Here is a 12,491-nt window from a genome sequence, read left to right on the forward strand (position 1 = left end):
AGCCAAATATTAGCAGGAGTTGGTAGAGACCAAACCTGAGCTAAAAAAAAGTGAATAATGGACTTATATTCACCAGGTGGCCGGAAACGTGACTTCAAATGAATTTTGTCATATATCTGCTGGATGTGTAAATAGGCAACAATTTGCTAGAATCATAGAAAAGATTTCAGTCATAGTCATCTGGACACTGTTTTCAGAATCAAGACGTTTCGGCTCCCATCCGGAAGTCATTCTCAATTGTGAAAAATGGAACTCAGAAATTTAAGCTACTCTGTGTTACTTAAGCCCTGCCCTCAGGAAGGAGTCTCCCTGAGTATCTGCTAATCACTCTGCCTGGTTTCACCTGAAAGTGACCTAATTGTTTCATTTTTTTCACAAAAATGGCTTCTTTGACTCCTCTTTCAAACCAACTCTTCTCTCTACTTAGAATCTTCACCTCACTGTCTTCAAATGTGTGGTTTGTAGCTTTTAGATGCAAATGCACGGCGCTCTGCAATCCTGAGTTAGCGTGTCGTCTGTGCTGATAAAGTCTTTTGTGAAGTGGCTGTTTAGTCTCACCTATGTACCGTTCTTTGCAGTTTTCCTCACTGCATTGAATTGAGTAAACTACATTGCTCTGTTTTTGTGTGGGCATCTTTGGACCAGATGACTACGACTGAAACCTTTTCTACGATAGAACACTCCAGGACGAATGAGGGACTACACATTTGTCTTAATTTGCTAGAATGTTAGCCATATGTTGTATTGCGTGTTTCTGCTGCCCCCAAATGCCCAAAAAAGCATTTAATGCAGGTTTAAATGACGGAAATTATTGGCCATTTAATTCTTAATAGCAGATAGGCAGTCTGGTAGAATAACAAACCTATTTAACTGATTTGATTTAAAGATGCTTAGTAGCTGAGTATCATCTGAGTAACAACGATATGAGATGCTCTCAGAACTGTTAATGAGGTGTCCTAGCTAAGCAGTAATTCACTGTCAGGAAGGGGCTTAAGTAATAATCTGTCTTAAATTGTGGTTGTGGATGAATTACACTAGAGCTGCAACTAATAACTGTTTTCATTATTGATTAATCAACAAAATGTTTTAGCTCCAAATTACACCACTTTCATTAAACATTTCATACTTTATCAGCTATGATAAATCATTGCAGCACTAAGTAGTAATACAAACAGTGCAAAAAAACCCTGATGACATTAAAGGTCCAGTGTGTAGGATTTAGTGGCATCTAGTGGTGAAAATGCTGTTTGCAACCATTTGAAAACTGCTCGCCTCACTTCCCCTTCCAAGCATGTAGGAGGAACAACGGTACGTGAAAGGCTCTATCTATAGTCAGTGTTTGGTTTGTCCGTTCTGGGCAAGTAGAAACATAGAGGTGCAACATGGCGACCTCCGTGGAAGGGGACTTGCTCCCTGTGTAGATATAAACTATTCTTATTTTCAGGTGATTATACACTAATGAAAACATACCTACTGTATGAATATTATATTCCATTTCTGCCAATAGCTCCTTCTAAATGTTGCACACTGGACTTTTAAATGATGTCGAGTGTTCCTCGTCCTGTAAGACTTGACTGCTTGTGGTTGTGGTTGCATTTGTTCATTTGTTCAGAAAGCTCTCAGGCACTGAGACATAATGCAAGAAATGCTCCAAGTTTTCAGTGAAAGGAATGTTTTGCAAACTACACAAAATCTATTCTAATACCAGCTTAAAGCGCAGGAGTCGGATTCCAGCCGTGAACTAATTGGCGACTACGGTTCAACAAGACAACTGTGATGGATTCAGCTTAACACCAAACAGGTTTCTAGACCACAAGTGAAAAGGCCTAATCAAGCTTTACCATATCATTTTACAAGTTGTTCTCAGTGAGAAAGCACAATGAAACTGCAGCACAGAGAGGAAGCAGCCTAGAGGTCAGAGTTCACCAGGCTTGTCAAGTGTTTGTGCATGAAATTCCCTTGTCACTGGAGTAGCACAATGTGGAGCTGAAGTCCTGTTCTCAGTGACTAAGCAACTAAACTTATTTCTCCAGTATGTAGCTGCACACTTCAACTGTGGAATGCAATATTGCAGACACATTATACAGAGCAGTGGGGGATGGATTTAATCTTTCAAGACTCTGACATTAAAAACATCAGAGCAACAACGCTACAAAAGAAAGCAAAGCAACGCATTTCATATGTTCTCTCTGATATCTGCCGACACTGGATGGGATGTTCTATCTACAGTATGTACTGCAGTCTATTTTTTGCCTTTATTTTTGCTTTCATCAGTTTCCTACAGTTCTTTTAGTTACACGTAGCAGCAGTGGTGGCATTTTCATATATTAGACAAAGCTATCCTGCTGCTAGGGTTACAAAAAACATGGTTTCACTTGTGCAAAAAGGCTGAACATATGTCTACACACACACACGCTTGTAACTACGCACACAAAGAGCCCTGTCCTTGAAGCTGGCATCCTCTCCCCTCTTTGTTCTGACAAGGAAGTGGAAGGTGGGGCAGATGACCATGACAAGATTTGGATTTAAAGATTTGGACTTGAAAAAAAGAGCATATTATAGATGTATGTAAATCAGAGTAAACATTTCTCTCTGGGAATTAGAATTAGCTTGAGACAACAAATCTCATTCAGTAGATTTACATGCACTCAAGTAACTTGGTTAGTGTCTGTTTTCTGCATTAACTCGATGCCTAAACGTAGAGAAACGTAGTTAACAGCTTGAATTCGGTTGGAGAAACCAGACTTCTTGTCCATCTATCACTTAAAGGATTATGGTATTGTGTGTGTATCTAAAGCCCGATGCATCTTACGCGGCTGTGTTTGGTAAAAACTACAGCTCAATAATGTTTTAGGACATTATTGAGCCTTTGTCAGAAACCAAATTAAACTACATAATTGTAACCCGTTTTTAAAGATTTATATCTTCAGTAGGATACAATAGTATCACTGTGACAGGAGAGCGCAGAGATGAAAGGAAACATCAATACCCTTAGCTGTATCCAAGATAATTTAATCCAAAGTCCGACTAAAACTAAAACTGAAATAAATAAGTACAACAAACCTTCGCACAGTGAAGGAAACACCGTGTCCCCACTACAGGGAGGCTGGTCTCTCACTGCACCGCATCAGTACAGATGCTCCAACCAGGAAAAACAAAATCAAAAGCTCTTAAAGCTGCAGCATCATATGTCAGTAATACACTTACAATAAACCAGCCTTGGTTAAAAAATATGGTAGTGGATAAATCAGATTATCGACCAGCTGTGCATTTTGAAGTATCCAGGTTACAGCAGTTCTACAGTTTCCTGCTTAAACCTGATGTCTTTGTATGTAAACATAGTGACTGTTTTCATACACTGTAACACCAAGTAAAGCTTTTATATAAGTGACATAGAGATGTACTCGAAAACATTTACTGTATATTTCAGAAATTAACGATACATTCATCCATTCCTCCCCCATCTTCTTTTACAAACGCACCTCTTTGCTTTGGCCTGTTCCTTCTCCCACTCGTTGAGGAGTTTGGGCACCGTCACCTTGGAGCTGTCGCGCTGGTTCAGAGTCCAAAGATCTTTGGCCTCCAGGGGCATTTTGTAGCCTTTAATGGCCAAGCTGAGAGAGAGAGACAGCAGTTCAATTTTATCTGGTATATTAAGCAGTTCAACACTAACAAGTGTCATTTCTGTAAACAAATGAGACACTACCAAAAGGGTTGTCAGCCTCCACCTGTCTCACTGCTGTTTGAATCTTTGTCAGAATGTTTTCTTATGTCCCTTGTTGTGTGTTTCACTCTCTGGACAAAATTGAGTTTCCTGGATTTGCTAATTATCATCATGTACTAGTGCATCGGATTTCACCGGAAATTGGCTTGATGTATTTTCCGGCAGGAGGGGAGATTGGCTTACAGAAGAAAACAGAAAGAAGATGCTGTACTTCCATCAGAAAAAGAGCAATATCCTCTTTGTTACAGGAATCAAAAATAACAAAAACAGACATTAACAGAACCGCTGGTGTGAGCTACCAATCATCTCAAACATGGTCTCAGTTGTTTACAGTAATTACCAAGGCATAATTATGATAATATACAATATACATAATTATCATTCTGTATATTGATGTTGAAAAATGTTACATAACCCCTTCAGCAGTGAAAACTACAATGCTGTGATGTATACTAGCAAATACTGTAGGGAGCCGCAAAGTGTTCAATAGTAAATAAATAAAAAAGACATTATGAAATTAATAATCATGTGACTAAATTATGTAAAATGTATAAATGAACCAATAACTTGTGAAATAGTTTAAGAAATTATTAAAATGAAAAATGCATTTCCTCACTTATTTTCAGATTTAAAAAGTTTTATTGGAATTCATTTTTATTTTATTTATTTTTTATTTCAAAATGACGCTTTTCAATAGTCCGTTTATTTCATAATGGCATTTTTTATTTCATATATCCATTTCCAAGATAGAGGTGTTGTCACTAGTCACCGCCCCCTCACCTATTAGCCAATCACATGCTCCCAGCCTCCCAGCAGGCTAAACAACTGCGGGCTCTGGTTAGCTAAGGCAACATCAATGCCAAATTAATGATGAATCAGCCAACTGTCATAAAAAGTGACACAAAATAACATTATGAAAAGTGAAGTTATGTGTACTATATGTACTGTAACTACTTTATATTTACAAGTAGCATCAAAGTGTGGGCCTATGGATGCTGGGTGCAGGGGCAGAGAGCAGTGTGAACTCACCTTGTGAACCACCAAAACGTCATGGTGGAGAGAAAACCTGCTGTGGATTCAGGGCAGGGATTCTGAGAAGAAATTGAAAAATGTGCAGAAAAATAGGCCAGAGAGGTTTAACAAGGATAAGGAGGACACACTTCTGTGAGCAGCCAGTAACAACCGTGTTCTCGGTGTAAGTGAATGGGTGTGTGACCTGCTTTAAAGAGCACAGACCAGCCCCAGAGCACACCCTCACACTTTTCACAACACTGAATATACAATGTCAGCAGGAATATGATGTTCTCATATGTAGCATACAGACACACACATGCTTCATGGATTCTGAGTGGATAGCAGCAGGGTGTATGACTCACAGGGTCTGTGACAACATTGGAGAAGAGAGGAGGTTTCTCATTGAAGCAGCAGAGGATCAGCTCACAGACCACCAGGCTGAAGTAGAAGTAGAATGTGGTGAATCGCAGCTTGTCGGTCACTTCGCCCTGAAATTTAAAACATGGACACACATAAACACACACACCGAGGTGAGCTAAGACATACGGCTGCAAGTATCCTGTCAAGCGGTGTGTTTATATAAAAGTGGTGGACTGGCCGACAGACTGGCATTACCGCCCCTAGAGCGATGCCGCTAGCATGGCTAAAAAAGACATGGTGGCATGAATAAATAGCAGCACGGTTAGTGAAACAAGACTAAGAGTGTACAGCCATGCTAGCAGCCCTGTGAGGCTGTACACAGCTGTACTAAATGCTAACATCAGCATGCTAACATGCTCACAATGACAATGTTAATGCTGATGTTTAGCAGGTGATGTTAACTATGGTCACCGTATTAATTTAGCACGATAGCATGCTAAAAGTTGCAAATAGCCACAAACTGTGTTTATAAACACAAAGTAGAACTGAGGCTGATGGGAATGTCATTCGTTTTGCAGGTATTTGGTCATGAACCAAAGTATTGGACAGAAAATTTTGGCCTAATGATAGCGCTAGATGAAAAGTCAGAGGATCTACTTTGGAGATCATCTTGTGGCGAACATGAATTTCTGTACCACATTTTACTGTACCAACTTGTTGCTTAAGCTACGTTGCTCTGTCAATTCAGGTCTATTGGGGAAATGAGGTTACTGTGTAAACACCTTAATCGAACTATATTACCTTATTCTGTGCATTCACAATAATCGAGATGTTTCCATGCATGCAAATCTACTAAAGATCAACTTCCAACCATTCATTTCAGTTCTCACAACAACACTCTCAACACACACACAAACGGAAGTCACTCACTTTTCTTCCTCCCTACAGCACACACAAACATCTAAATCAGCTGAGCGCAGTTATGAATAGAGGTATCACCATCAACAGTGCAATATCACTTTACTTTTTCTAAATCATATTTGCGCATGGACTAATATTCTGGATCAACGTGATTATAGCAGCACAGGTCTGCAGTAGCCTGGGCTGACCTCAACACATGGCTGCCTGAGGCCCTGCCTGCACGTCTGTCTACCTGCTGCATGACTGTCTGGGGTCGGTCTTAGTTTTAAAACGAAAGCAGCCACAAAAAGTAATCAGTAAGACTAAAATATGAATCCTCAGCTATCCTGAAGATATTTTTTAGTTTGAGGTATTTTTGGCGTAAATGAAAAGAGCTAAAAGCTTTGAGGAAAAATTGTCAATACCTTCCACAACATTGACATATAATCACCTTATAAAGTTGTTATGGTAACTGTTTTAGCAAACATCCAGCAGACATGGAGCAACATTAGCATTTGTTTGGAGTCATGTTTCTGGCAACCTGATGAATGTACGTGAGTCCAATATTCAATCTCTTTTTTAGCTCTTCATTGGTCTTGACCAGCTCCTAAGAAAAACATCTGGATATTTAGCTGCTGAATGCTCCCTCCACTGTGTTCACCAGCTAGTTGCTAACTTTGTCTGCCATTTGATGCTGGTATGGTAGTGTACAGTGGGTTTAGAGCTTTTGGTAAGACTTTATAATAACCATCACTAATAAATGGTAAATTGATATTTAACTAAACTTTAGTTAATAGATATTTCACTGTTAACAAACAATGAAATGATAATTAATAATGTGTACTAGTTATTAGTAACGCTATATTTTATGTTATTTTATCATTAGTTTGTGTTATATACAAAAATGAGTTTATAAATTACATATTGTGTCATAGCTGATAAGAGCAGAAGCATCTATGGGGATTGATACAGCTTGGCTAGGTGCTGAGAATTCTGGCTTTCCAGGACTGTAGAGCTCTAATCTACTGGAATTACAAGGCTCCTAAATAAGTCCTCATTTTCTTTTGGGAGCAAAGTGATTAGTGACCTATTAAACATTTCCACTACAAAGGCTGAAAAGTGTTGTTTTCAAGCAAAAAGAAGGTTACCTTAAAGCTGCTATAATCAACATTTTATGCTAACAATGGATCACATGACTACTGGTATGTAAAAGTGGTCACTTGCAGCTCTGTTGGTGAGCTGTGCAGAACTAGAGGTGAGTAAGTATGCTAGGAACAACAGGCCTACTATTCCCTCTCCGCTTAGTGGTGCCCTGGGCTGACCCCTTCAAAACATCCACTCACTGTAAGCTCCAAACCAACTCATGAGACAACCAGAGGGGGGAAGGCAGAGTTGACTAATGAAGTGTTCTTAAACGTCAAGAGCAGTGAGGAAGATAAAAGGCAGAGTAAAGAAAATGGGAAAGAAAAACAAGAGCAAAGACAACATGAAGTACAAGTAGGTAAGATCGTAGAAAAGGTTTCAGTCGTAGTCATCTGGACACTGTTTTCAGAATCAAGACGTTTCGGCTCCCATCCGGAAGTCATTCTCAATTGTGAAAAATGGTCTGAGAACTCAGAAATGTAAGCTACTCTGTGTTGCTTAAGCCCTGCCCTCAGGGAGGAGTCTTCCTGAGTTTCTGCTGTTTACCCTGCCGCATTTCACCTGAAACTGACCTTCTTTTGTTTCATGATGGCCCAGTAATCGGTAATCAGGCTTATTGTTTTCTGGCTGCACCTCCCTCATCACTGTTAAGTACCTGATTAGCATATGATTGGCTTGACCATGGTGATAATACACTCTGGTAGATCGTTGGCAGGTTGAATCTCAGACCACCATTTCTGTTCAAAGAGGGGTTTTCTTTTTTCACAAAAATGGCTTCTTTGACTCCTCTTTCAAACCAACTCTTCTCTCTACTTAGAATCTTCACCTCACTGTCTTCAAATGTGTGGTTTGTAGCTTTTAGATGCAAATGTACGGCACTCTGCAATCCCGAGTTAACTCGGAAGCCAACGTCTTGATTCTGAAAACAGTGTCCAGATGACTACGATTGAAACCTTTTCTACGATGGAACATTTCTGGACGAATGAGGGACTACACTGTCTACAAGTAGGTAAGGAGACAAGAAAATTGGGGATAAGAATCCCTGGGAGATGGTGGGGGGATGAAAGGGCACCAGGCAGAGAAGATGATGACAGACATGTACAAGGCATTTGAAGGCGACTGCGTGTACTAACCTGGCTGGAGGTCTGCAGGATCTTGGAGCGGAAAGGCACGATGGCACACAGCACAGACAGGAACCAGAAGATGAAGAGGACCCCGGAGGACTGAACCCCACGTAACCTCTCAAACTGGATCAGAAACGTGGCCAACAGCTGAGAGAGGAGGAGGGAGGGGGATATTACACGGAGGGAGGAAAAAGGAATGGGGGGGCAGAGGTAGAGACTGAGTTAGATTACTCAGGGCATGTAAGATAAACCACAGTCTGACTGGGTCAGTCTTTCATGCAGACTGTTCCTCCATCAAACACTGGGTTAGACGGGCAGCACCAGGAGTTTTCTGGCTTTTCTGTAACCCGACATAGCCCTCGGGAGAATTATATACAAGCTCTCCTTAAGTATACTGCTCTATCTGAATGCTTTCAGCCTTCTTGTTGCTATGTTGCTAGTGCATAGGGTCACTAAAAACACTGGCATGTCTCTGACAGGAAGTGGTAACAGTCTATTGTTAAAGAAGACAAACAGTGTGTCCTAAAACCATACTACATACTAATTCTAAGCAGGTTTTGAGTATGTAGTGTGTTCACACTGGAAAAGTAACAAAATGAAGTATACTCAGACCAGACAGAATGCATACTAAATACGCTCAACTTTTGAATGTGCTATCAATGGACACTTTTCTTCCATGATGCAATGTACAAAGGAAATGGAGGAGATGCTCACAGCTGGAAAAAATAAATAAATAAATTGTGGGTGGTGGTGAGACAGCTCCAGAAAGATCATGGAAGATCTCTTTGTAAAGTTTAGTGACATTCCAAAGTCGCAGTTTAATTGACATCCAATGTTGCTCATGATGTATAATTTCCTGTTAGTATAAAATGGTATAAAGTATGTTGATTTTTTTGTATACTAATTGCTAAAACAGTAAACTATGATGATTAGTAGGTAGGTCATGCTGTAGAATTAGTATGCGGTATGTTAACAAACATATTGGACAAATTAAACTTTTGGCCTGATGATGCCACTACATGGAAAGCTAGAGGATCACCAAAGTTATTACAATTCATCCTGTAGGAAGCATGAATGTCTGTGCTAAATTTCAAGGCAATCTATACTATAGTTGTCGAGACATTTCACTCTGAATCAAAAATGCTGATGGTGTTAGATAAAATGTAATGGGATCACCAAAGTCAATAGGATTCATCGTTTGGGCACCATGAATATCTGTACAAACTTTTAAGGCAATCTATCCAATATTTGACGAGATATTTCAGTCTGCACCAAATTGGTGGAACAACCGACAGACCACCCTAGGGCCACACCAGTAAGCTAAAATTACTTTAATAACTTCATTTGGCATTTTCAGAACATTTCAAGAACTCCTTGCAAATGATGAATCATCACTACTCACAGCCCTGTCCACTTCTCTAAACCTGCTAGCTACGAATTCAGAGGAATTGGATCTCAGGCCATCTTGTGGTGGTTTTGGTTAAGAAAAAACATTATCAACTGTTTGACTTAGACTAAATAGCCAGTGTAACAGTGCCCTAAGAATGCAATAACATTAATTCCACCTCCAAACATTTTCTCCAGACAGTAATTATATGCCAATAGTAACAACAGGATGGGTAAAAACATGTTGTACCTGCTATGAATGCCTGGAAAAGCCAAGAATGAATAAATTAAACGAGTTAGCTACTGTGACGATCAGATAAGATTTACTTTAACTAAATCTGAAATAGTTAGCAATAACTGATGGTGTGACTTGTAGGATGTTAATGTCTGTTATCAGACTGTGTCCTCCGATACCATCTCTTCACTGTGCTCTGCATCATCCTGCATTTGTATATGTAAAAAAAACATGTTTGTATACTTCCACAGTAAAATCTGCATACTGTACCAATGTTGCTTCCAAGCCATGACTTATTCAAAAATGATTTTTAAAGGTATGAAATGTTGAACATGATAACCATAAACAAGATTTTTGAACAACAGACAACTGACAGAGGACAGAAAGGGGTACTGAGAGCAGTAGCTTAAAAAACAGAACCACACATCCTCTTAAAAAAACTTCTTCTTAGGAGTTGAAACTGGTTTCGGATGGAAATATCCTCACCATGGTCATGCCGAGAACCAGCGGGGTGACAAAGTAGATGGGCGGCTGGCTGTTTCCCTGGCGCAGCTCATGGAATGTGTAGAAGAGATCTGTCCAACACACAATCCATAACAACAAGCCAAACACCTGAGAGCAGACACAGAGAGAAAGGAGAAAAGGTGAAAAAAAATCAGACATTAAATACTGTAAAAACAGAGGGAAGTAAAAGGGGGGACTGACGTTGGCTGCTGCTTCATCTGTGATTTGAGCACTCTCTACATTAATCAACTGCTAACCGATCAGGATCAACGCTGGGCTGTGAGGTGCTTTGGACGCAGTGGCCACACTCGGTACTGCAGCTTCCGACAGCATCATTTGATGCACATTGGCCCAAAGAACGTTTTTCCCCACACACAGTCATTCGAAAAGGAGCTGCTGTGAAAAGGTGGATACATTTTTCTGAATGTCACAAACCCTCCAAAATGACTTTGTATTACCAGAATTTGATCAATTTGGTCCAATAACGTTCGGAAAGTCTAAAAGAGCTGTGTGATTAAAATATTTTATGTGTTCATTCATGTGTGCGGGGAGCCGGATCGGCCAGCTGAAGTCTCAAACATGCATGCTCTCAATCGGATTGGCTGGAAAAGGACTCTGGTGCGCATGAAGTGGAAACATAGAAGCGGGAGGAAGCCCGCTGAGACTTTTCGGCAACTTTTACAGGAATGAATGAGACGCCATTTTGAATTTGGTATCCGCTTCTCCTAAATACATCCATCGTACTAACATTAGCAAACTAGGTTAACTAACTTCCGCTTGTTTGCTTCCACTTTCCGAGTGAAAAACAAACTTAATAGCATGATGGGTCCTCATAAATGTTAAAGGGGACAGATGTCTCAGATGGTATTTAGCCAACACTATGTAGGTGTGGTAGAAATTGACTCAAATGTATATGTAAAATTGCTGAATTACTGTTAAGTCATCTGTTGAATAACTCAAAAGGGTCTTTGACGTGAGAGAAGGTTCAGACTGTCTAGTCATGAAGATTAGAAGACCTTGGGATGTTTCAATTTCATGAAATATCCTCGTTGGAAACTGGTTCTGGGGCTATAACGTGCTCCACAGAAATTAAGTTTACGGCATGCTTCCTAGCAATGTTTTATCTTTTTTCTGAATTGTAAATTATGTATAGCTGCAGCATCATTGTAATTTCCTTGCTTTGGAGTACACTGTGATCAAATATACAACAATGAAGTCGCCTCTCACCGTTTTGAATCTGTTCATAATGGACATCATGATGTAGCCTCTGTTGTTCCTCTTGAGATAGAAGAGGTAGATGGGGCAGGCAGCCCAAAGGTAGATGCACGGCAGCCATGACAGGACAGAGAGCTGGAAACACTCTGGGAGGTCGGGCCGATCTGTGTGGAGCGTCTGATTGGCTACCTGCAGAGACACACAACATAGGGAACAGCACTTTAGCTTACAGACCTGTATCTGGTATCAAACAACCCCAAACGGTGCTATCTGAACATTCCCACTGACCAGCAGAAATCAAGACTCTGACACACACCCACACAAACACACCACACAAACACACCACACACCACCACAACTCCATCGGGTCAGATGTTTTCCTTGAACTGAAATATGTAAACACTTTGAGAACATTTTCCCGTCTTCATGGTCAGGGGGCGGAAACATGATGTGAAATCCAGTTCTTCACATTTTAGAAACTTGGCTGATACCCTAAATGCAGGAACATAATAACTTTAATTTCCAAGATTACCAGCTTTACAAGCAACCTCTAAGAAGCAACTTAAAGGTCACAGCAGCCTGACAATATCCCTCTAACCAAAAAATATTTATTCACCAGGAATGTAAGTGCGGTCTTTTAAACTAAAGTCAGATTCAAAGATTGCAGCAGTAGCCCTGTTTGGACGAAATGCCATACGTACATACAGAAAACGTAAAATTCCATTTCACTCTTTAGTGCATGGAGGCACAGGAATAGTACTTCCTTGAGTACTACTTCCTCCTTCCAAGAGTACTTGTGACAGACTGAAGTACATACAGAGCTCCACAACTATGACACTTCTTCCTAAATAAACCAGATGAAAACACATTGAAGGGGGAGAAAACA

At 40.2% G+C, this 12,491-nt stretch overlaps 1 protein-coding gene across 8 annotated transcripts in view; it reads right to left on the reverse strand.

Moving 5' to 3' along the window:
• The window catches only part of abcc3 (ATP-binding cassette, sub-family C (CFTR/MRP), member 3), a 60,234-nt gene that overhangs the window by 29,024 nt on the left and 18,719 nt on the right, over window positions 1–12,491 (reverse strand). For 7 of the 8 annotated variants that reach the window (XR_006375941.1, XR_006375940.1, XM_044178391.1 and 4 more), the window contains exons 2-7: window positions 11,618–11,794; window positions 10,373–10,498; window positions 8,275–8,412; window positions 5,101–5,226; window positions 4,754–4,815; window positions 3,483–3,614 (exon numbers count right to left, since the gene is read on the reverse strand). Coding sequence is in view for 5 of the 8 variants with exons in the window: in XM_044178391.1 (XP_044034326.1) it covers window positions 3,483–3,614; window positions 4,754–4,815; window positions 5,101–5,226; window positions 8,275–8,412; window positions 10,373–10,498; window positions 11,618–11,794 (761 nt within the window). In the remaining 3 variants the exon portion in view is untranslated. Of the gene's footprint in view, window positions 1–3,063; window positions 3,152–3,482; window positions 3,615–4,753; window positions 4,816–5,100; window positions 5,227–8,274; window positions 8,413–10,372; window positions 10,499–11,617; window positions 11,795–12,491 lie in introns of those variants that run through there. The other variant, XM_044178395.1, reaches the window with a different exon arrangement.

Source organism: Siniperca chuatsi, linkage group LG20 (assembly GCF_020085105.1).
Source record: "Siniperca chuatsi isolate FFG_IHB_CAS linkage group LG20, ASM2008510v1, whole genome shotgun sequence".
Classification (NCBI taxonomy): domain Eukaryota; kingdom Metazoa; phylum Chordata; class Actinopteri; order Centrarchiformes; family Sinipercidae; genus Siniperca; species Siniperca chuatsi.